Source organism: Trichosurus vulpecula, chromosome 5, assembly GCF_011100635.1.
Source record: "Trichosurus vulpecula isolate mTriVul1 chromosome 5, mTriVul1.pri, whole genome shotgun sequence".
Lineage (NCBI taxonomy): Eukaryota > Metazoa > Chordata > Mammalia > Diprotodontia > Phalangeridae > Trichosurus > Trichosurus vulpecula.
Window position 1 is genome coordinate 197,817,608 of NC_050577.1, and position 25,288 is coordinate 197,842,895.

A 25,288-nucleotide genomic window follows, 5' to 3' on the forward strand; every position below is an offset into this window, starting at 1 on the left:
CAATCTATGCTCCCTATGACCTTTGATTTAGGGCTGAAGAGTATGCTGAACCCCACGGATAGAGACTATCACTAAATAGGGTAGTAAGAGTGAGGTGATTCATGGAGCAGTATGAGACATATCTGTGGTATTGTGGAAAGAGCCACTGAAATGGGGTTTGACACCCAACTCTGGCACTTAATACATCTGTGACCAAACCATGGACAAGTCACTTAACCACTTTGAGTGTCAGTGAATTCATCTATAGAATGAGAAATTTGATTAAGTGATTTTTAAGGTGGCGTCCAGCTTTTACATCCTATGATGCCCGGTATTTTTCGGTTTCCAAAAATTGAGGTAAATATTACTTTAAGCCTTTTGATCTAGAGTTCCCCCAGGACTCCTATGGTGGTTGTATAATTTGCTAGCTTTTTTTTATATTTTCTAGCTCTTATGAATATTCTGTAGTCAGATTCATATTTTTATTTTTGCTCAATTATATTTCATGTACTTGACTTTCCTTTTTCCTAAGAAAACTATCTAGCAACTTCATAGGTACTGTTTACCCTGGGCAGAAGTTTAAGGGCTGAAAGTTCTTTTCTGTCTATAGTTGATAAAGAAATTAGGATAGTTTACTAAATAATCTAATAAGAGATCGTGCTAGTAAATTATTTCATATTTTTTTTAATCCCCCACCATTTATAGTTAGTTGTTTTAAACTAGCTTGATAAAATCATTCTACCCTCATTCTCAAATGGGTGGGAAGAAAAGGAGCTATCATAAAACAGAATCAGAAAATGGGTCGGAAAATTTGGAGAGACTTTGCTTCTTTTTGCCAGATGTTTTTGTCTTGTTTCATGAGGGCATGTGTAAATTTTATTGTATTCTGAGTAGCTTATTACTGTTTTTATTATGTGATGATAGATTTCACCAGGCAAGGAATTAAAAGCTGCTAACTGCCTATAGACATTGCACCCAAATCAATTTCAGGTTAAATAACTCATCATGGTAACCTGTGCAGCTATTATAATGCAACAATTTAACAGTGACAGGTAATTTAAAGCTATGTTAGAAGTGGAAGGCAGGGTGTACCTTGACCAGGTTGGATCGGATAACAAAGGCTACTTTGGAAATATTAATGTCCTGTCAAATATCATGATGATACTCCTAAATGTGTTCAGAGAACTGTCTACATTGTAGCTATCCACAAATTGTAGTCTTATGTTTTTCTACTTGACTAACAATATTTTAGAAATAAAGGTCATATACATTTGATGTGTTAGTATGCATTTTGATTCTTGAGAATGCCAATGAATTGACAGTAAATTCTGAAGGTAGTTGTTGTATTTTTAGTGTTTATTAGATCCAGATAAGAATTACCTGCAGTTATTTCTATAATAGAGATTACAAAATATTATGAAATATTTTCACTGCTTATGAACTGTATAGAGTTTGGGTTTGGTTTTGCTTTAAAAAAAATAACCTCTCCCCCGAACTCCCTCTTAATTATTCTTCTGGATTATGTTTTGTTTCTAAAGCTTATGTTATTATTTTCATGTCTTATGTATCTCTATGTTTCTGTAGACGATCAGCAGAGCATTTATGAATGGCAGTTCACTGGAGCATGTGGTGGAATTTGGCTTGGATTATCCAGAAGGCATGGCTGTAGACTGGCTAGGAAAGAATTTATACTGGGCAGACACTGGAACAAATCGTATCGAAGTATCGAAGCTGGATGGGCAGCATCGTCAGGTTCTGGTGTGGAAAGACCTAGATAGCCCCAGAGCTCTTGCATTAGACCCTGCTGAAGGGTAAACTTAATTTTACCTTTATAGTTTTTGTAGCTACACAGAATTGTTTTCTGAAACGTACAAGAGGATGGATGGCATTGATAATTCTCAGACATAATTTGAGAGGGGATATAGTCAGATAATCAACGGCAGAATCTTGATATCCTAAGAAATATTTATTAAGGATGTTATGCCTAAATGAAAATCTTTATTTTAAAGCCATTAATTTAGTCCCCAGTGATTTAGAATGGATAATAATGGGCTGAATGTGCCTTTGCATTGTTTGAGAGAAGGGAGAAATAGGCTGCTTAAGCAAATTAATGGGTAAAAAAAGTTAACAGAATGATTATATACCTGAAATGAATTATTTTAAATACTTTGGAGTCATATGCTTACATATAAAAAAAAACCAGTTGTGTTCATTTCAAATCCTATCAGGAAATTAAGACCTTGGATTAGATATCATTTGTACTCCAAAGCAATAAAACTTCATTAAAAAACAAAAAATAAGACATGCTGTATATTTTAGACTTTTGACTGATTCAGACTGCATATATTTAATCCGTATCAGTGAGGTTTTACTGTTACCACAAAATCAAAGGAACAGATTACAGTGAAATCTGCTAATGAGGTAGCCTTTGGCTCTATAGCCTATAGTAGCAATTCTCAAAGTAGGGTCCAGGGACCTCTAGAGATCCGTGAAATCAAAACTATTTTCATAATGATACTAAGATGTTTAAGGTTCTAAAATGGTAAATATTGGGAGATATAACACAGATAGACAAAAGTTTTTAGAAGAGCTCCTCAAAAATTTTTAGGAGTATAAAGGAGGCTCAAGACAAAAAGTTTGAGAACTATTGGATTATAGATATTGTTCTAGGGATGATTAACTAGATAATGGTTTTCTTTTTTAAAAGAAATCACTAGCTGGGGAAACTCAAAATTAGGAATGGAAATGAATTTAGTAAAATTCAAATGTTTAGATGACGACAAATATATCTGCCATATTTGAGATCATAGTAGGTGGTTTCATATTACTCAGCCTCCTCCATGATTAGTTGTCTAATCAGTTAGGCCATATTCAGTCAGCATTCTTGATGACCTCATGTGGCATCAAGGGAAAGCTGACATTGCCTCCTAGCATTAACTATCAGACAAGAACACTGGTGTGAGTCACTGCTGACAGGGGTCACATTGGTTTCACACACATTTTAGCTCCCGCAGGGTGTGCATATGCCTACAAGCAGCCTGAAAGCACTGGCATTCACAGAAATGGAAGGAACCTTAGTGTACTCCAGGCTAGTCCAGGCCCCACTAACTTTACAGAGGGGGAAACTGAGGCCAAGGGAGGTGTAAGTGATTTGCCCAAGGTCTCACCGATGGTAATGGGCATTAGTGGCAGGATTTGAACCCACATCCTCTAATTTCAGAGTTTATGATTTATGAAAGCTGCTCCTGTGTCATAGTAGTTCATATAGATCAGCTTTCAGCTGTTATAGAGAGTAGCTGATAGCTGGCAAAGGAGCCAGCCTAGTGCCGGTTTGTAGAGTACTTCTAAATAGTACTGTGGTGATCTTGTTATAAGAGCATTTTGCTAGAGGTTAGGATACTCGTTTCTAGTTCCATTAATTATCTGTATAACATTCAGATGACTTAAACTCTGTGCCTCAGTTTCCTCATCTATAAAATACCTTTCCTGCTTACCTCACAGGGTTGTTGTGAGAATAAAGTAAAATGATGGGAAAAATTTTTGGAGGAAAAAAAAACTTAAAAAAAAGTTATTCTGTAATTAAAGATATAGTGGTAAGGCTGCCTACTTCTAACCAGTTGATATAAGGGACAGGCACCTGATCTGTTGATATGTAAATAGCAAGTGCCCTTAGAATCTAAGAGAAAATAACTGTAAAATGGCGAGACATATTTTAAAGTCATAAAATACCATAGTTGGAGAGGGCCTCAGAAGCCATATAGTCCTAACTGTACCTGGACAAGAATCCCTTTCTACAATAAACTTAATCATTAGTTATTCAGGCCTTTAATTGAAGATCTCTAGTGAGGGAAAAACCTACTTTTCCCATTCCACTTTTGCATAGCTCTAATTTTTAGTAAGTTTTACTTAGATTAAGCTTAAATTTGCTTTTCTTCAACTTCATTTGCTCCTAATCTCACCCTTCTTCTCCTTTTAGATATTTGAAAAGAGCTGTCATCTCCTCTTTGTATTCTCTTCTCTAGGCTAAAAGTCTCTATTTCCTTCAATTGAGCCTGTTCATAGGGCATGATTTCCAGGCCCTTCACTTCACTATTCCATCCTTGTTTCTCAGCATTATTCTGCTAGGACAGTGCCAACATTAAGAAGTAACATTTTGGTTCCATCTTTGGCTCTGCTTTTAAGTACTAGTTTCTTGGACACTATTGGACAGGATATCTAGAGTAATACTTGTTACTATAAATTTGGTGGCAGAGATGCTTGATAAACAGAAACCAGGCTGAGATCATTAATTATATTCAGAAATTCTCAACTCACAGAGTTTTATTACTTTTGTAATCTAGAACTTGAACAATTTATCCAGAAGGGGAAAAAAATACATATTTCATTGATGTACCTATCCTCCTCCTCAACCAACTGATCACTGAATATTCATTTTGTCTTTTCTTAATAACAGAGTATCAGAGTCAGCTCAGTTAATAATTTTTCCCTGTCAATTCCTTGAGGTGAGCAGAGAAGGACAAAATATACTTTAGGTAGTGCAGAAGTGCAGGAAAAATAACACTTGGAAATATAAGAAAGATCTGCAGAACGTAAAGAAATTAGTAGAGTGCTTTAATTTCTTAAAATTCTTTAATCAACTTGCTCGCTTTTGAACTTTTTCTACTGAACTGATGTTTTTATAAATAAGACTAGATTTTAACCTACTGCTATTCTATTAATTATTACCTTTGTAAATAGAGATTCATTATATACCAAGCACTGTAGTAGGAAATGTTTGGTAGGGGTCTAGTTCTGAGGCTTTGATGAAACAAATGCTGTTGGAAATGTTATAAGAAGAGCCGACTTCCCTTCTAGGATTTAAGGAAATAATATTTAGTTGAGGGTACTATAAAAAGTAAATGAAGTATTTATTTGTAGCCATCATTTTTGTCTTTCTCCGTGCTGTCCTGTTCAGGTTCTTAAAGTTTGCATAATTATTTGTGTCATTTCCTTTTATTTACATGATCAAAAATGAAAAATGTAAAATAATGGGTATTTTGAATTTAGGTTTATGTATTGGACTGAGTGGGGTGGAAAGCCCAAGATAGATAGAGCTGCCATGGATGGAAGTGAACGTACTACGTTAGTTCCAAATGTAGGACGGGCAAATGGCTTAACCATTGATTATGCTAAAAGAAGACTCTACTGGACAGACCTAGATACCAACTTAATTGAATCTTCAAATATGCTAGGTAAGATGTAGTTCTATTCATTCGGATTGAGGCATTCAAGGGGTGGATTATTGTTGATGCTTCAAATATAAAGTTAGGTTGATGGTTTTGATTTTATTTCTGATATGTATATACTATATGTAGATTTGCAGCTGATTTCAGCCTCCTTAACCTGGATCAAGGGGAGGGTATATGCTGTCAAGTTTCTTGTTCTAGGTGATCTCTTTAGATTCTGTTTCTTGGTCCCAATTACAGTGCTCTTTTTATCTCTTTCGTTAGGAGTTTTTTTTTTTTTTAATAGGCACGGGGCAGGGTAAAAAGGAGAAGCCTGTGGTATAAAAAGAGGTACTTTTCCAGAATTATCCTTTGATGATGATAATTATGTTGCTAATAATGATAACAATGCTTACATGATGCTTAAGATTTACATGGGCACTTCACAGATAGCCCATTTTGAAGAAGATATGATGAAACATTGTTTAGATATAGGGAGGCTGAGAACATAAGTTTTCTTTCCTCTTTTTGTATAAACTGTTTTGAAGTTAAAATTTGAAGTTGTGGTCCCTTATATAAAGCCCAGTGACAGTCACTTATATGGGTCAAATACCACCAACAAAAATCTGATGGGATTGTCCACATTCTTTTGTTATAAAGGAATTTTATTGTACTTAAGATTGTTTGAAAAGAGTTAACTAAGTGCTGGGACTGGTGAATATTTGTCCTGTAAACCTTTTTGTGACTGTGTAATTTATTGTAATAGAAGTTAACCCATAGATATTCCTAAAGTTACCTGCAATAGAAATTACCAGAAGAGTGATGGAAGCCTCTGTGTTTACTAGAAAGAATTAATAATGCTATCAAAATAATTTCCAGAAGTTGAAACAAATCACTGACTCACAGCAGAAATGTTAGCCTGAGACATAGGGTCAGAATGCAGATGAGTTGACGGCAGAGATGAGGATAGATTTTAGAACCGTCGTCAAAATAATTACATTCTTCTTAACTGCCTATGAATATAATTTTTTCACGTTCCAAAATGTTTTTCTTCTGCCAGCGAGACATTTCTGTTCCCATATTTCATCCCTCTTTTACCTCCCTATTGCCTTTCTGAAAACAGGCCTGAACCGTGAAGTTATAGCAGATGACTTGCCTCATCCTTTTGGCTTGACTCAGTACCAGGATTACATATACTGGACAGACTGGAGCCGACGTAGCATCGAACGTGCCAATAAAACCAGTGGCCAAAACCGAACCATCATACAGGGTCATTTGGATTACGTGATGGACATCCTAGTCTTTCACTCCTCTCGGCAGGCAGGATGGAATGAATGTGCTTCCAGCAATGGGCACTGTTCCCATCTCTGCTTGGCTGTGCCAGTTGGTGGTTTTGTTTGTGGATGTCCAGCCCACTACTCACTGAATACTGACAACAGGACTTGCAGTGGTAAGCTATAATTCCCTATGAACAAGTTAGAATTTGAGGAAAAAGCAGAGTTTGGGAACACTATGCCCATTCTTTCTGGAGTCAAAAATGTGACAGACCAAAGGTGATGTTTACTAGAAAGAGAGAGAGTTATTTAAAAAAATAAAACAAAAAAACCCACCTTTTTTTGTTAACTGTTTTCTTGGTGATAGTAATGTGTGATGATGTGGCAAAATATTAACCCTTTTTAATTTGACATTATGTTTAAATAATTAAAATGTGTTAGACCCCAAAGTGGGACAAAGTAAATGTAGTCAACTTTCATTTTTCTCCTAATGGGAGGCACAGATAATACAAAATCAGTAGTCAAATAACAAATCTTTCTATCTAACCTTAAGAACAGTCAGGCACATGGAATCACCACCTTTACACCTTCTCTTGCATAGGGGAATTGTGATCAGATGTAGGATATAGGAAGAAGTAGATATTGAATGGAAGAAAGTTGGTAGATTTACCAAAGAGAGTGGGATCACAGAAATGTTAGATAAAATTAGTTCTTTGGAACTAGTTCAATATATTCCTTTGAAAGAATCCAATGACTAAGTTATTTTTTAACCATAAAAGAAGTAGACATTCCCCCTCTTATTACAGTGGGACTATGGAACAGAAAGTCCATGCATTTTTCATTTTCTTTGCCTACCACTGACTTGACTACTAAGTTAACATCATATTGTAGAAATTACCTCTGTATACTGTAGGTAGATAAAGGGTTATCATAAGGTCCATAGAATTATAGGATCTCAGAGTAGGAATGCACTTCAAGGCCCTGTTGTCCAAACCAAACATAAACCAGAATCCCTTCTATAATGTTCCCAAATAAGTGATTACCTAGTCTTTGCTTGAAAAACTTATAAAGCAGCTCATGCAATTTGGATAGCTCAGACCTAAATCTGTGCTTTAGCAAGCACTTATGCATGCTTTTTCATTCAGTCACTTGTCCATAGTTTTCTCCCATTTTTCCTAATTCTGCCCCTTGAGGCCAAAGACGATGAGACTAATTGTTCATTCACAAGATGTGATAGTTTGTTAGGAACTTGAAGACAGCTTCCCCCCATCCCTCTTTAAGCAACTATTCCCCTTCCTTAGCCCCATCATTTCTTTTTTAGGTTAAATAATTATGGTTCCTGCAACTGATTTTCATATTAGCAGAATCTTGAGGCTCCTTAGTATCTTAGTTGCCTTTTCTGAGGATTCTAAATTGTCAATGTCTTGCCTTAAATAAGGTGTCCAGAATTTAATATGGTATTTGTGGTATAAGAAATGTAAAGTGGTACTATCTTTCCTTATTCCTGGAATCTATACATCTCATTGTCGTCTAGATTGTTTAGATTGATTTTTATCTGAGTCTTTTCTCAGGTTTTTAAGTTTGGGCAGGTACCTTAGGTTCTCTGTGTCTGTTTTTCATCTGTCAAGTGAGGAAGTTGGATTAAGTGCTCTCTGTAGTTCCTTCTTCTTTTGAAAATGCTTTTGATCTTTGGTTCAGTAGCAAGTTGCAGTCAAAAAACAGAAGAAACAATCTGATACAGGAGATTTAAGTTTAAATTGCACCTTACACAATTACTAGCTATGTGATAATGGGCAAGTCACTTAATAACACATAGTTTGAATTTCCTCATCTGTAAAAGGAGTATAATAATATTCACGCTCCCTACCATAAGGTCATAGAACTAGACTGAAAGGGAGGTTGGAAGCCATATAGTTGGACCACCTCTTTTTACCGATGAAGAAACAGGTCCAGGGAGTGGGCCGCATAAATCACACTGCGGGCCGCATTTTGGACAGCCATGTCCTAAGAAAATCTTACTGTTGGTAGAGACTTACTTCGTGTTTTTCAAGATCTTCTTTAAAAACAGGAAGTGGGAAACTTGTCATTTGCTACGATCTAGTCATCCATCTTACCTGTATAGTATGTGATTTTTTTTTTTAAATTGCCAAAAGAAATTAAAATCAATGTGTAGTGAACACCAAATAAAGGAAAAGCCAACTTCATTAATCTGGAGAATTCTATGATGATTCAGATAAACTAAAGATATATAGAAGCTAGAGGAAAAAACAGTGCAGTTAAAAAAAATCAGCATAAATAGTTATTTCTGTGTTGCCTTTCAATGTTGAAGTCAGAACCTGAACGTTGACTTGTTCTTAGAGAACCTTTACTTCACTCTAGTTTTAGATCAAAAAAACTTGAGGAGGGCAAAAGAAATAATGGGCTATGTTTCAGGTCACAAAATTTGTTAGGAGCAGAGTATGACCTAGAACTTGGGTTTAATTTGTGTGTTTGCTTCAATTTAATTCAAATAAATATTTTAAAAGTGCTGCTTTATATTAGGTACTGGGGCTACAGAGATGAAAAACTGCTTATTCTCAAAGCACAGTCTAATAGAGGGGATGGGACTCATACAAGTAAACATTATGTGAATCTGAATGTGATAAGTGCCAAGTACATTTGATTGCCCCTGTGAGAAGCAGAGAAAGGCAGAGGAACTAGAAAAAGGATTATATCCATATCTTGAAGAGGGATTTCATCCTATTTCACCACAGCCTAGATTTTCCTGAGGACAAGGTGAAAGACACCCCTACTCTTCCAAGGAATAGACACTCAAAATAACTAAGCATGTCATCAGACATTGCTGTTGGGGAGGCAAAATATTAGACCGTTCAGGGGCAGAATACAGTTATTCAGTTTTCATTTTTTTTATTGGGATTTAAATTGGAAGTTAAATGACTTGCCTAAGTTTGTAGCAGAACCAGGAGTAGGACTTGAGTCTCCTGATTTTCAGTTTAATCATCTCTACACTTTTTGTTACATATTGACATACCCTCATCCACTTAAAATGATCCCAGATCTCATGAAGAAGTAAAAAGTTTGTGATTTTTATCCAGAGTCCTTGTGGGGCCTGCTTAAGTCTCGATCACACTAACCATTAGTTCTTGAACAAATCCATGCTTTGTCCTGTGCTTCAACTTTTGCTTCCCCTCCTGGTATACACATAATAGAAAAATGCTCAAATTCACTGTATTGCTTTCCTGTGCCCTGCTTCCTCTTCCATGTCCTGGAGTTGGTCAAAGTTTATATGATGTAACATTCCTAATAGTACTCACCTTGGCCTGATTGTTCTAGTGGAATATGATAGAGTTTTTTTTTTTTTTTTCATTTTTTTCTTTCTTTAAGCTCCTACCACCTTCCTGCTCTTCAGTCAGAAGAATGCCATCAACCGTATGGTAATTGATGAGCAACAGAGTCCTGATATAATCCTCCCTATCCACAGCCTACGGAATGTCCGAGCCATTGACTATGACCCTTTGGACAAACAACTTTATTGGATCGACTCACGACAAAACATGATCCGAAAGGCACAGGAAGATGGTAGCCAGGTAATTGAAGAACTTGACTCAAAATTTATAGCCTCCTGTAGGCCTGGAATGTCATATCTGATTGCTGTTTCTTGCCATTCCCTAACAATTCCAAGGTTTCTTTGAGGCCCTTCCAGTATTTCTTTTGGACTACCTTGGGGTTCTCTTGAATTTCCCTCTTTAACCAGACCCACTCACCATCCTCAACATCTTGTGCACTAAAATAACCCCTTCTAGTCTCTCCTGTTTCCTACCTTCATATATGTGTGCACACATATGCATACATATATATTCATTTTTCTGCATTCTTCTTGATTCTCTTTATTTCTTGACTTGACCCAGAGAGCAAGAAAGCTCTCCAGCTAAAACTATTAAAAATGGAAGTACGTAATACAGAGTCCTGCAGTCTGTAAGCTTTTGGTAAATGTTTGTTGATGACGGTGATATGGGGGAATGTGATGAATGCCTTGCTCATGCAGACCTTTGCTGTATCTATGTATATGTTTAGCTCACTGGCCAAGATTATAGTGCTGTTATGGATACTAACTTACTTTATGGAGCTTAGGTGACTATATTTATTATCTGTTCACTCAGTCATAACTCTGACTGGGAGCAGTGTTCTGATGGAGTTAAGCAAAGTCCTTATGGAATGAATGCTAAAGAACCAGAAAGTGAAATGTGTTTGGGGATGAATTTAAATTGCCAAAAAAAATTAAAATCAATGTGTAGTGAACACCAAATAAAGGAAAAGCCAACTTCATTAATCTGGGGAATTCTATGATGATTCAGATAAACTAAAGATATATAGAAGCTAGAGGAAAAAACAGTGCAGTTAAAAAAAATCAGCATAAATAGTTATTTCTGTGTTGCCTTTCAATGTTGAAGTCAGAACCTGAACGTTGACTTGTTCTTAGAGAACCTTTACTTCACTCTAGTTTTAGATCAAAAATTTGAGGAGGGCAGAAGAAATAATGGGGATCATTGAAGCATTTAAACAAGTCTTAGGCCTTTAGGAAAGGGCTAATAGATGTTAACTAGCAATCAAAAATTGTAGCACTGTTACAACACCCCTAAGGTTGTATTTCTACAGGTAGAAGGTTGTATTTATATAAATCAGTCCTGTGAAGGAGCACTTCAGCCCACTGGCAAGGACCAAAGTGAGATTCACTCAGGAAACTATTGCTTAACTTTGTAAATGTTGCAATTTTGTGACACTGAATTTTGTATAAATGAATTTGATAGTCCTGGACTAGGGCTGACTGACAAATGACTACCCAGCATTTGGAGAATTGCAATTAGGACACCCCACGTCCTTCCTAAGGACAAATAATACCATTATTACGATATTCTCTACTCTCAATTGTAATCAACAGAGAATATCCAGGATTCCTTGAATTGGGCAACCTAGTATAACATATTGATCATTGAAAGAATTAGTTCTTCTTGGGTTCAGACATTCATGTAGGTGGAAGCTATTGGATGAACCTGCCTGAGGGTTGTCTGATTTTCAACCTAATATCATTTGTGTATAAGTCTTTTACCATTCCTTCCAAAGGGTCTTACTGTGGTTGTGAGCTCAGTTCCCAATCAGAATCTGGACATGCAGCCCTATGACCTCAGCATTGACATTTATAGCCGTTACATCTACTGGACTTGTGAGGCCACTAATGTCATTAATGTAACAAGGCTGGATGGGAGACCTGTTGGAGTGGTACTCAAAGGAGAGCAAGACCGACCTCGAGCCATCATGGTAAACCCAGAGAAAGGGTATGTTATGTAAATGGTATATTGGAAATTCAGTGGGAATATTTTCATGGCGGTTTCCAAGAGAGAGTCAAGGGAGTATAAGAGTTTTAAAGTAAGCATATTGTAATTTACAGCTACTAAAACTTGGTGATTGGGGAAAAAAGAATTTTAACATGTCTCCTAATCCTAGCTACCATCCTCCTTCATATGTGTGTGTGTATGTGTGTATGGTCGGCGTTATATGATGGCAAGTCTTTTATGTGTATTTAAAATTTGTCTTAATAACCATCCCATAGATCAGTATTCAATATAGCTTAATATTCTCTTCAGAATTTGTGTTCAGATAGAAAATAGGTCAGAGTTTTTAAAAAACTTTTTTATTTAATTTATTTAATACTTTTAGTTTTCAGCATTGATTTTCACAAGAGTTTGAATTACAGATTTTCTTCCCATTTCTACCCTGCCCCTCACTCCAAGATGGCATATATTCTTCTTGGAGCCCCTTTCCCTAGTCAGCCCTCCCTTCTGTCACCCCACTCCACCCCCCCATCCCCTTTTCCCTTATTTTCTTGTAGGGCAAGATAAATTTCTATGCCCCATTACCTGTATATCTTATTTTCTAGTTGCATGCAAAAACTTTTTTTTTTTTGAATATCTGTTTTTAAAACTTTGAGTTCCAAATTCTCTCCCCTCTTCCCTCCCCACCCACCCTCCCTAAGAAGGCAAGCAATTCAACATAGGCCACATGCATATCATTATGTAAAACCCTTCCACAATACTCATGTTGTGAAAGACTAACTATATTTTGCTCCTTTCTATCCTGTCCCCCTTTATCCGGTTTTCTCCCTTTACCCTGTCCCTTTTCAAAAGTCTTTGCTTTTAACTACCTCCTCCACCATCTGCCCTCCCTTCTATCATCCCTCCTTTTTTTATCCCCTTCCCCTACTTTCCTGTGGGGTAAGATACCAAATTGAGTGTGTATGTTATTCCCTCTTCAAGTCAAGTACGATGAGAGCAAGATTCACTCACTCACCCTTAGATGCCCCCTCTTCCCTTTCAACAGAACTGCTTTTTTTGCCACTTTTATGTGAGATAATTTAGCCCATTCTATCTCTCCCTTTCTCCCTCTCTCAATATATTCCTCTCTCATCCCTTAATTTGATTTTATTTTTTTAGATGTCATCCTTTCATATTCAACTCACCCTGTGCCCTCTGTCTATATATATATATATATATATATGTATATATATATATATATATATGTGTGTGTGTGTGTGTGTGTGTGTGTGTGTATGTATGTGTGTATGTGTGTATGCATGTATGTATATATGTGTGTATATTCCCTTCAGCTACCCTAATACTGAGGTCTCATGAATTCTACACATCATCTTTCCATGTAGGAATGTAAACAAAACAGTTCAACCTTAGTAAGTCCCTTATGATTTCTCTTTCTTGTTTACGTTTTCATGCTTCTCTTGATTCTTGTGTTTGAAAGTCAGATTTTCTATTCAGCTCTGGTCTTTTCATTGAGAAAGCTTGAAAGTCCTCTATTTTATTGAAAGTCCATATTTTGCCTTGGAGCATGATACTCAGTTTTGCTGGGTAGGTGATTCTTGGTTTTCATCCTAGCTCCATTGACCTCCAGAATATCGTATTCCAAGCCCTTCGATCTCAATGTAGAAGCTGCTAGATCTTGTGTTATCCTGATTGTGTTTCCACAATACTCAAATTGTTTCTTTCTGGCTGCTTGCAGTATTTTCTCCTTGATCTGGGAGCTCTGGAATTTGGCAACAATATTCCCAGGAGTTTTCTTTTTGGGATCTTTTTCAGGAGGCAATGGGTGGATTCTTTCAATTTCTATTTTACCCTCTGGCTGTAGAATATCAGAGCAGTTCTCCTTGATAATTTCTTGAAAGATGGTATCTACGCTCTTTTTTTGATCATGGCTTTCAGGTAGTCCAATAATTTTTAAATTATCTCTCCTGGATCTATTTTCCAGGTCAGTGGTTTTTCCAGTGAGATATTTCACATTGTCTTCCATTTTTTCATTCCTTTGGTTCTGTTTTATAATCTCTTGATTTCTCATCAAGTCACTAGCTTCTACTTGCTCCAATCTAATTTTTAAGGTAGTATTTTCTTCAGTGGTCTTTTGGACCTCCTTTTCCATTTGGCTAATTCTGCCTTTCAAGGCATTCTTCTCCTCATTGGCTTTTTGCAGCTCTTTTGCCATTTGATTTTGACTATTTTTTAAGGTGTTATTTTCTTCAGTATTTTTTTGGGTCTCCTTTAGTCAGTCATTGACTTGTTTTTCATGGTTTTCTCGCATCACTCTCAATTCTCTTCCCAGTTTTTCCTCTACTTCTCTAACTTGCTTTTCCAAATCATTTTTGAGCTCTTCCATGGCTTGAGACCAGTTCATGTTTTTCTTGGAGGTTTTTGATGTAGGCTTTTTGACTTTGTTGACTTCTTCAGGCTGTATGTTTTGGTCTTCTTTGTCACCAAAGAAAGATTCCAAAGTCTGAGTCTGAATCTGAGTCTCTTTTCGCTGCTTGGCCATGTTCCCAGCCAACGTATTTGACCCTTGAGTTTTTTGTGGGAATATGACTGCTTGTAGAGTAGAGAGCACTTTGTTCCAAGCTTGAGGGGATGTGCTGTTGTTTTCAGAGGTATTTCTACACAGCAAGCTCTGCCACACCAGTGCTCCTCCTCCCCCAAGAACTGGCAACCTGGACCAGACTCAGATCTTCAGCAGGCTCTGCACTTCTGCTCTGATCTGCCACTTAATTCCTCCCACCAGGTGGGCCTGGGGCTGGAAGCAACTGCAGATGTAGTTCTGTAAGCAGCCTCAGAGCTGCATCACCCCTGCTGCCCCTGAGGTGGTGGCCAAACTGCCAACTCCTTTCACTCTGTCCCAGAAGCTTTTCCCACTAACCTTCTCTGTTGTCTTTGGTGTTTGTGGGTTGAGAAGTCTGGTAACTACCACAGCTCACTGATTCAGGGTGGTAGGGCCTGTTCCACATGACTCCTGGTCTGGTTGGTCCTGGCGGGGCCCAGGCTGGGCTCTGCTCCGCTCCCTACCCAGCGACCATCCAGGCTGTCCTGGGCTGGAGCCCTGCTTCCCTCTGCTATTTCCTGGGTTCTGCAGCTCTAGAATTTGTTCAGAGCCATTTTTTAAAGGTGTTTGGAGGGAGGTGGGGTGGTGGGGAGCTCAGGCAAGTCCCTGCATTCCACCACCATCTTGGCTCCGCCCCGGTCAGAGTTAATTTTGATCTATGAAAAGTAAGTTTGCCAAGCAAGGGAATCCTGTAAACACAAAAGGAATGCTCTAAGTTATTTAAAAGGATAATTTAAAAATAATTCCAAACTTAAATAAAATTTTATAAGTTACTGTGAAATTATATTTGTTACTGTAAAACTATCCTGTTTGTGGCTCTTGAACCTTCCTTTTCCCTTTTGACAAATAAGTGTGGTTAAACAAAATAAATCTCCATAATGAATATGTCCAAAATTGTACGTCTCCATAGCTTGTGTTCATCCCCTCTCTGTCAGGAGATGAGTAATGTGCATCGTCAGAAGTCCTTTGGAGACGTAGCTGATCATTGTTTTGATCAGAGGTCTTAAGTCTTTCACAGGTATATTTCTAAAGAAAACTCATTATAGCATTATCCTTATATAAATTATTTTCCTGTTTCTCACTTCCCTGTTCATCAATTCATTTTACCTAGGATTCTCTGAAATTCTGAATCATTTCTTAGGGTACAATAATATTCCAGTACATTTATATACCACAGTTCGTTCAGTCATCCCTCAGTTGTCTATCTGGCAAGCTAAAGTGTCCTCTTAGATTCTTGTCATTTTCTTAACTTTTCCCCCTCTTGTAATCCCTCTTTCAAGATCAGGAAGTTTATTTTGTCTGTAATTGTTTCCTTCTTTATCCTCCTTCTAACCACTCCCCCCTTCTACTTGTTTTCCTGTTGAGTTTGATGTATTTCTATGCTGAACTGAGTGTATTTATGTAGATGTTCAGTCCTCTTTTGCCCATTTTAGATAGGAGGTTCATCTTGATGCCTCCTACTACTACCTTTTATTCCATATCAGTATATTCTCTTCTTACATACCTTTGCTATTCTGAGAAATAGCTCTACCTCCTTCTTCCTTCTTTCCATGCTAGTGTATTCCTTTTATCCTCCCTTCTCTTTCCCCTCTTTAAATCCTCAGAACAGAGCCAAACCACCCTCAGTACCTCTATTTTTAAAAGTTAACTTCCTCATTCCCCATTGAAGACATTAAGGTCCTGAAGGGACACATTTTCCTTCCCTTCCCCCCCCATTAGAATCTTGTCACTACATCATCATGTTGTTCTTTCCAGTTGTTCAAATAAATGTTCCTTTTCAGGTTTCTTTGTATTCTAGTGTTTCTGTTTTAGAGTTCTTCTCAGTCTTTTATCAGAAATGCCTGCAAGTTTTTTGTTTCGTTAAGGTCCTTTTTCCCCTCTACAAGATTATCCTCAACTTTTCAGGATAATGTTTTGGTTTTAAGCCTACTTCTTTTGCCATCAGAAATACCGTATTCCAAGATCCCCTGTTGTTTAGCCAGGACTCCTGTGGTCCTGCTTAGAGTCTGTTTGTACCTATCAATAATGTTTTTCTTTGATGTGGAAACTCTGTATTTTGGCTGTGACATTCCTAAGACTTTGAGGGATTTTTGTTCCTTTTAAAAGGTGATCAATGGATTCTTTCTATCTTTACCCTCTGACTCATAGATCTGGGCAATTTTCATTCACAGTGTCTTCAAATATATTGACTAAGTTGTTTAAAAAGTATTATTTTCAGAGATTTCAGTGATTCATAAGTTATCTCTCTTTGATCTCATCTCCTCATCACTTATTTTTGACATCAGATATTTTCCATTTTCTTCTATTTTTTCAGTCTTTTGACTTGGTTTTAATATTTCTTGCTGTCTTATAAAGTCATTGATTTTAGTTTAATCAAATTTTCAGGGAGTCTGTTTTGGTGTGTTTGATTTAACATTTTGTTTTCTGATCAACTTATTTTCATTGCTTTTCTTTTTTCTAGAGCTTTTCTTCTACATATTCATGATTTTGGAAAATGTTTTTTCCTTTGAATCTCTGCTTATAATTGTTACGGAGTTTACTTGCTGCTTCTTTTTGGAGATCTCTAGATTTAGTAATTTTTTATATTGATTGGTGTTTAATTTACTCTTTCCAGCTTTAGTTCTTAAGGGGTTTTGTGCCAGACCTCTGCTATACTTCTGTGGTATTCAGCCTTGTGTGGTTTTACCCTTGGTTCTTGCACTGACTTTCACTTACCAAGATTGGGCTCCCTTGGGTCTTTAAGGTTCAGAATACTGGATCTTCAGTGCCTTCTATGGACAACAGAATGTTAGGCACCTCTGAGTCCATTGGCCTGGAATGTCCTGTCTGATTGCCGTTCCTTGCTGCTCCTTAGGAATTCCAAGACTTCTCTGGGGCTCTTCCAATATTTCTTTCAGACCACCTTGGTGTTCTCAAGAGAGAGCCTTCTTTGTTCTTGCTGTTTGCCTATGGACATAGAATCTTACAGGCTAGACATCTTCTGTCTCTGGTCCTACTGTGAGGCTACCTTGTGCTGGTAAGGGCTTGGAAGGGTAACAAAGGGTAGCACTTTTCCTATTGCCTGTGAGCTTCTGGCTGAATTTTTGAGCATTTTCTTCCCTTTTTTTTTTTTTTTTTTTTTTTTTGGTGATGGGGGAAGCAATTAGGGTTAGTAACTTGCCCAGGGTTGTACAGCTACTTTCTATGGCAGGATTTGAACTCAGGTTCTCCTGACTGCAGGGCTAATGATCTATCTACTGCATCACCACCTAGCTGCCCCAATTTTTGTGCATTTTCAAGGTAGAAGATGTAACTTAATAGTTTCTTGCTGAAATTTTTTATTATTGTTGAGACTAGGCAGAAAATAGTTTTCAGGTATCTTGGATAGTTGTTTCTATACCTAAAACATTTATCAAGTTAATTATAAATCTTTATCTATTTAGTAAAGAAGAGCTCCTAAGGACATCTTCTAGTTACTAGTATATACTTTTGTTATACTAGTTTGTTGAGCTCCATGAAAATAGTAAAAATTCATTGCTTTAAAAAAAGGAAAGTTGCTATGTCTCACTAATGAGGTTTGGCTGTACTTGTATCAATATATTTTCTTTTTATAACTTTTTTCCTCTTTCTCTCTTTAGGTATATGTATTTTACCAATCTTCAAGAAAGGTCTCCAAAAATTGAGAGGGCTGCTTTGGACGGGACAGAAAGAGAGGTCCTCTTTTTCAGTGGCTTAAGTAAACCTATAGCTTTAGCCCTTGACAGCCGCTTGGGTAAACTGTTTTGGGCTGATTCAGATCTCCGGCGAATTGAAAGTAGTGATCTCTCAGGTACCCAAGAATGGTATTTCTCAATAATTTAGTCTGGGGAGTGTCTCTACTTCTTTCCTTGTGTGCCTCCTTCCATTTTTGCCTTTCTTAGTTCTTCTTTGAAGTGTTAGAGACTTACAATAAAATAAACATAGTGCTTTGCATATAGTGAGTGCTTAATAAATCCTTTATTCATTAGAACATTAATGTACATTTTACTTTTTACTGGTCTCTTCTGGCATGCTTCCAATGATATCAGAATCACCTGAAGCACATGCTTCAGGTATTTTGCACATGCAAAATTCATTGTTATTGCTATTGTCATGATGTTTGTCAGTTTTGACCAACATGGCCTAAGGATCTGTTTATAGCTTAGTGTAGATTTGCTACTTTTTAGCTGGAGCCTGGAGTTCATTGACCTCCAGCAGCTTTCTCTTCTTTGTGGCCATCACCTTATTACTTTAAGTATGGGAATGAAAGCCCTTAACCAGAGATCTGCCAGCAAGGTAACTTGGAATTTAGAAAGAAAGAGGTGATGTGATGGTATACTTAGAGAATCCTAGAGAGCCAACTAAAAACTAGTCAAAACAATTAACAACTTTACCAAAATGGATTTAAAACAAATCCACACAAATCACCAGCATTTCTGTATATTGCCAACAAAACCCAGTAGCAAGAGATAGAGAAATTCCATTTAAAATAACAGCAGACTGTATAAATAGTTGACAGTCTACCTGCCAAGACATACCTGGGAACTGTGTAAACATAATTACAAAACACTTAAATTTACTTATTTCATATCATGCCAATCAAATTACCAAAGAATTATTTTATGGAATTAGAAAAAATAATAACAAAATTTATGTGGAGGAACAAAAAGGTCAAGGGCATCTGTGTAAAAAATGTGAAGGAAGGTAACCCATAGTACCAGATCTCAAACTACACTACAAAGCAGTAATCATCAAAACAATCTAGTACAGAGTAAAAATATAGTTGATCAATGAAATAGATGAGGTATGGCATATACAGAAGTAAAAGACCACAGTAAACTATTGTTTGATAAACCCAAAGTTCCAAACTTTTGGGACAAGAACTTGTTATTTAACAAAAACTCCTGGGAAAACTGGAAAGCAGTCTGGCAGAAACTACGTATAGACCAACATTCCCACCATATACCAAGATAAGCTCAAAATTGGGTACATGATTCAGACATAAGGGGTGATCAAAGCAAATTAGGGAAACATGGAAAAAATTACCTGTCAGATCTGTGAATAAAGGAAGAGTTTATGACTAAATAAGAGATAGATTCTTGGGAGACAAAACAGATAATTTTGATTGCATGAAATTTAAAAGTTCTTGTACAAATAAAACCAGTGCTGCCAAGATTAGAAGGAAAGCAGGAAACTGGGAGAAAAAAAAAATTTGTTGCAAGTTGCTCTGATAAATGTCTCATTTCTCAAATATGTAAGGGAACTGAGCCAAATTTATAAAAATAACAGCCATTGCTGAATTGATAAATGGTCAAAGAATATAGTTTTCAGAAGGAGAAATCAAAGCTGTGAATACATATGAAAAAATGCTATAAATCACTAATAATTAGAGAAATGCAAATTAAAACTATACCACCTCACCCCTATCAGATTGACTAACATGATGGAAAAGAATGACAAATGCTGGAGGGGATGGAGAATCACAGGCACACTGATGGTGGAGTTGTGAAGCACTCCAGTGATTTTGGAGAACAGTTTGGAACTATGCCCAAAGGGCTATGAAACTGCACACCCTTTGACCCAGCAATACAACTACTAGGTCTTTACCTCAAAGAAAAAGGAAATGGGCATATATGTACAAAAATATTTGTAGCTGTTCTTTTTGTGGTGGCAAAGAACTGGAAATTCAAGGGATGTTCATCAATTGGGGAATATCTGAACAGGTTATAGTATATAGTATTGTGTTGGAATACTAATGCATTGTAAGAGATGGCGAGCAGGATGATTTCAGGAAAACCTGAGAAGACTTAAATGAACTGAAGCAAAGTGAGGCGACCAGAACCAGGAGAACCTTGTACACAGTAACAGTGATATCATAATGATAATAACTGTGAAAGATTTAACCACTATGATCAATACAATTTTCCATGACAATTACAAAGGTGTCAAGGTGAAAAATGCTCTCCACCTCTAGAAAGAGAACTGATGAACTCTTGAGTGCAGATTGAAGCATATTTCTTTCACTTTCTGTATTTTTCTCGCTTTCATATTGCCTTTTGCAACATAGCAAATGTGGAAATATGTTTTGCTTGACTTCACATGTATAATGAGTATCATTTCTTGACTTCTCAGTGAGTGGGAGAGGGACAAGAGGGAGGAAGATAATTCAGAAATAAAAACATAATTTTTGCAAAATAATTTAAAAATTAAAAATAAAATAAAAAGAGAAAGAAAGAGGCTTTTACATTGCAGCACTCTTCAAAGGGTATTCCCAGAAATGGAAGCTTTAAGACACCATCCATCAAGACATTTTTTGGTTAGTTTTGGTTTGTGTTATCTGTATTATTTTCTTTTTGTAAATAAAGTACAAAATTGGTTAGGAAAAATCCAACTACAGTGAAGGTTACAGACAATTAGATTTTGGTTCACTATAAAGAAGAGCTTTCTTGGAGTGTTTTTTTTTTTATTTTTTATTTTTTATTTTTTTTAGCACTGGAATGGGTTGCCTCATTAGCTAGTGAATTCCTCATTTTAGAAGTGTTTAATAACTTTTTTCCTGGAATTTTTTAAAGGTATTTCTGCATTTGGTTGGGATAGATAAATCTCTTAATCTCTTTTCCATTCTATGATTTGAAGAAAATAGACTGTTTAGAAGTTTGTATCACTGATTTGGTGTTTCATGTAATGTACTAGCATTTTAAAAACTGTATTTTGCATGTCATATCCTTTCAACTAGATTTTTAAGTTCCCGTAGGACCTAGTTTAGTGCTACACATATAATGGCAATAGAATTTCAATACATGTTATTAAATGAATTGGTACTTAAATTGTTTTTCTTTGGATTGTTTTACCAAGGTGCCAATCGTATAGTTTTAGAAGACTCCAATATCTTGCAGCCTGTGGGACTGACTGTGTTTGAAAACTGGCTGTATTGGATTGATAGGCAACAGCAAATGATTGAAAAAATTGACATGACTGGTCGTGAAGGACGGACCAAAGTCCAGGCTCGAATTGCCCAACTCAGTGACATTCATGCTGTAAAGGAGCTAAACCTTTTGGAATATAGTAAGTAGCTAGTGGGATTGCTGACAGTACGTTTGAAGATTATATTAAGATAGTATCCAGGTCTCCTTGGTGGAGTCTTTTTAGCATAATTAGTAATTTGCTCATCCCATATTTGAAAACACTGCAGTGTGTTCACTGTGGTTCATGCATGGAAACTGTGGGTTTTCTGCCTCACCTAGTCCAATACAGAAAACCACAAACCTTCCTGACTCTGATGCCACCTGTCTATCCACTACCAAAATCATATTCTCTTACACTGCTATCACTTCTTCATAAAAGAGAAACAAGTATTTTTGGCAAATATTTGCAAAATTAAGAGTTATTTTTTCAAATAATTCCTAATTGCTAGTGGTCATTTTAAGATAAAACCCGATTGCTAAGTCTTGGCAAATTCCACCGAATATATATAAAAACAACTTAGGTTTATATAATTCTTTAAGTTATGAAAAATGCTTTATTCACAACACCGTGAGGTACATAGTGCAAATATTATTATCCTCATTCTACAGATGAGGAAACTGAAGCTCTAAGGGATTTAAATGACTTAGCCATAGTTACAAAGCAACTGAGTATCTAGGGGCAGAATTCAAACCCACATCTCTTGACTCCCAAGTCCAGTATTATTTCCACTGCTCCACACTGCCTCTCAATACAAAATTATGTTATAGCCTAGGTAAAACAAGAACATAAAAGGTATTTATTCCTGTCCTATAATTCTGTACTCCCCTCAAAACTCTTCTAAGATAAGCATGCAGAAAAGCTATAAAAATATAACAACATTCTCTACCTTTGGCTCCAAAAGTATTGGCTTCTCTGGTACTATTAAGTAATATCTGTGACTATAAATTTAGTGAAAAAGCGTACCTGCTAAAGAGAAATCACTACAATGATGAATGATCTTCAGATGTTGTCAGCTCTGATAATTAATTCTCTTTGACTGCTTTTGTAACTGGAGAATAAAGCAATTTATTCAGAACAGAAAGAAAATACAGCGTTCACTATTCGATCTCACTCTTGAACCAACCAATTTCTAAATTTTCATTTCTTATTTAATAGTAGAGTGTCGTGATCATCATCATCCAATTTAATTATCACTAATGGGGAAGGAGAGCAGAGAAGAAAAATAAGCATATGTAGGGAAACAAGGTATCACAAGACACCTTTTATATTAGAAGTGCAGGAAAAACAACACTTTAAAAGTGTAGGAAAGCTCTGGAGAATAAAAGAAATTAGTAGAATTCTTTAATTTCTTAAAATAAGTGACCTTATTAATTTTACAAATGGAGATTAATTACCTACTAAAACAAGTGCTGTAGTAATGAAATGTTTGTTACATTTGAGTATAATTCTGAAGCTTTGGATAAAACAAATGTTGGAAAACTAAGAAAAATTGATTTACTTCCTTTCTGAGGTTTAGAGGAAAAATATGGTTGTTGATGTTAAAGTAATTGAACCATTTTTAGCCAGAATTTTTCTGGTGCTGCTATTATCCCTACTTTACAAAGGAGAAAACTGATGCTAAGAAAGGTTTGCCTAGGGTCACACTGCTAGTTGGTACCAGAGGCAGAATTCAAATTCAAGTATTCATGACTCCAAGTTTACTACTGTCACTTGATTGGTCTTGGTCAGTTACTTAGCATCTTTTGGCCTCAGTTTCCTCATCTGTAAAAGGGAGTTAGCGATGACCTACCTCTAAGGACCCTCCCAGTTCCAAATATTTGATTCTATGTATTTTGTCAATTGAGGCAGCTATTTGGCTTTATAGTGCTGGGCCTAAAGTCAGGGAGACTTGAGTTCAAATCTGGCCTCACAGATTTACTAACTGTGTGACCCTGGGCAAGTCACTTAACCTCTGCCTTAATCCACTGGAGAAGGAAATGGCAAACTGCTCCAGTATCTTTGCCAAGAAAACCCCATAGACAGCATCGGTATGCTATGGTCCACAAGGTCACAGAGAGTTGTGTACAACTGAATGACAGAACAACAACAAAATCTGTCGATTGGGTATTTAAATGTGCATGATTCTAATAATATGTATTTTAAAGCATTTACAACTTAATTGCTCATCTGTAAACATTTGACCAATGGCAGACTGAGCAATCAAATATCTACTCTGAAAAAGGACCGATAATATAGTTTGAGGTATCATTATTAATTACTGAAATTGCAATACCACTCATTAAGCAATTAAGCTCAGAGTCCCCACTCAAGTTTTTTAAATAATGGAGGAATCTCTTCTCCCATAAGCTTTTGTTCATTTCTCCCTATCAAATAAACATAAAGGTGACTGGTTATACTATTTATTGACAATGACAATATCAATAAAAGAAAGACTGAGATTTACTTTCTGTCATCTGGAAGGAACATCATAGCCAAAGTCCTCTTTAACTGTCACTACAGCTGCTGACTTCTCATTCATTAATCAGTCTCAACTTTCATTTCTTTCATGACACAAGTTAAATTTTTTCCTCCACAAACATTCTCTTTTTTCCTGCAAGATAAGGTTTGAAGTCAGTTAATAAGGAAATAAGTTTTTTTAGTCCTCTGTTTCTGCCCTCTCTTCTGCCTTCACAGTTCACATCCTCACCAGATAATCCTCACCTCAAAGAATGATAAGTAAACTGTGGGTGCCCAACATTCTAGTGCTTCTTACACGTACTGTGGGAGAAAGTTTTATTTTAGAGGGAGGGACTATTGAAGTTCATGTTACATTTGTGTGCATGTTGTTTTCTTGACTAGAGTATAAGTTCCTTGAAGTCAAAGATCATTTTATTTTGGCCTTTGTATCCTCAACACTTAGTACACTTCAAGGCATATGGATGCTTTAGTAACTACTACACTAATGTATGCCACTCATTTTTTATGTTGACCATAAATTGTAGTTTATATAATTTAAGTCAGGGGAGCAGATACCTTAATCTAGACAGAAATCTTTGCTATTTAAAAAATAGTAATATACATTTGATTTTGTTAGTAGTTAAGGAAAAATGGAAAGTTTCTAATAAGGAGATAACTCCTTGTTTCTTCCATCTACTCTTGTTGATAGATTTGGACTTTTCTTTTTAATTTATAGGACAGCATCCATGTTCTCAGGATAATGGTGGTTGTTCACATATTTGTCTTGTGAAAGGAGATGGTACAACAAGGTGCTCTTGTCCAATGCATCTGGTCCTACTTCAGGATGAACTGTCTTGTGGAGGTAGGTCTTTGGGTTACTGTAGTTCCCCTGAAGAAAGTAGTAAATGCTCACTTTATCCCCTAACTCATTTTGAATGTTGCCCCTGATTGGCTGGGAAGTGAACTCAGTTATAAGTTAGTTATTTATTGTATGCTCATCCTAATTGTCCTGAGGTTAGGAAATGTACTGGCCCTGTGGTTTCATTGGTATAGGGAACTCTCATATTAGGAAATTCCCCTTCATCAATGCCAGTCATCACTTACTCTCCAACTTATAGTGTTATAGAGTTGTCTAGAGAACTAAGAGGTTAAATGATTTGCTCATATTAGAAGCAAGACTTAAATTTAGGTCTTCTTGGCACCAAGGTCAGCTCTCTATCCACTATATACACTACCTCTTTTGTGTACCAAATATATTAATGTTCCAAGGTTGGAATTGTCATCAGCATGGAAGCATCCTAAGCTTTATAGCTCTGGTTTCCTTCTAGGATAGAAAATAAATGCCTAGGAATTGAGGTAGCATCAGACTCTGAATATGACTTTTTTAAAATAATAGGTAACAATGAGTTATGCCACCTCCAGCAGTCTGAAGCCGCTATTATGACTATTATATTTAGGAAAATATCCAAAGGAAGGAAAGACTATTCCAGTTAAATCTAAAGGTGA

At 36.5% G+C, this 25,288-nt stretch overlaps 1 protein-coding gene across 1 annotated transcript in view; it reads left to right on the forward strand.

Moving 5' to 3' along the window:
* LRP6 (LDL receptor related protein 6) overlaps positions 1 to 25,288 on the forward strand; it is a 137,363-nt gene that overhangs the window by 89,289 nt on the left and 22,786 nt on the right. Inside the window, exons 10-17 of the mRNA XM_036758829.1 lie at positions 1,564 to 1,790; positions 5,026 to 5,210; positions 6,307 to 6,633; positions 9,842 to 10,044; positions 11,579 to 11,790; positions 18,001 to 18,191; positions 21,236 to 21,445; positions 24,519 to 24,644. Of these exons, the coding sequence (XP_036614724.1) occupies positions 1,564 to 1,790; positions 5,026 to 5,210; positions 6,307 to 6,633; positions 9,842 to 10,044; positions 11,579 to 11,790; positions 18,001 to 18,191; positions 21,236 to 21,445; positions 24,519 to 24,644 (1,681 nt within the window). The remainder of the gene's footprint in view (positions 1 to 1,563; positions 1,791 to 5,025; positions 5,211 to 6,306; positions 6,634 to 9,841; positions 10,045 to 11,578; positions 11,791 to 18,000; positions 18,192 to 21,235; positions 21,446 to 24,518; positions 24,645 to 25,288) is intronic.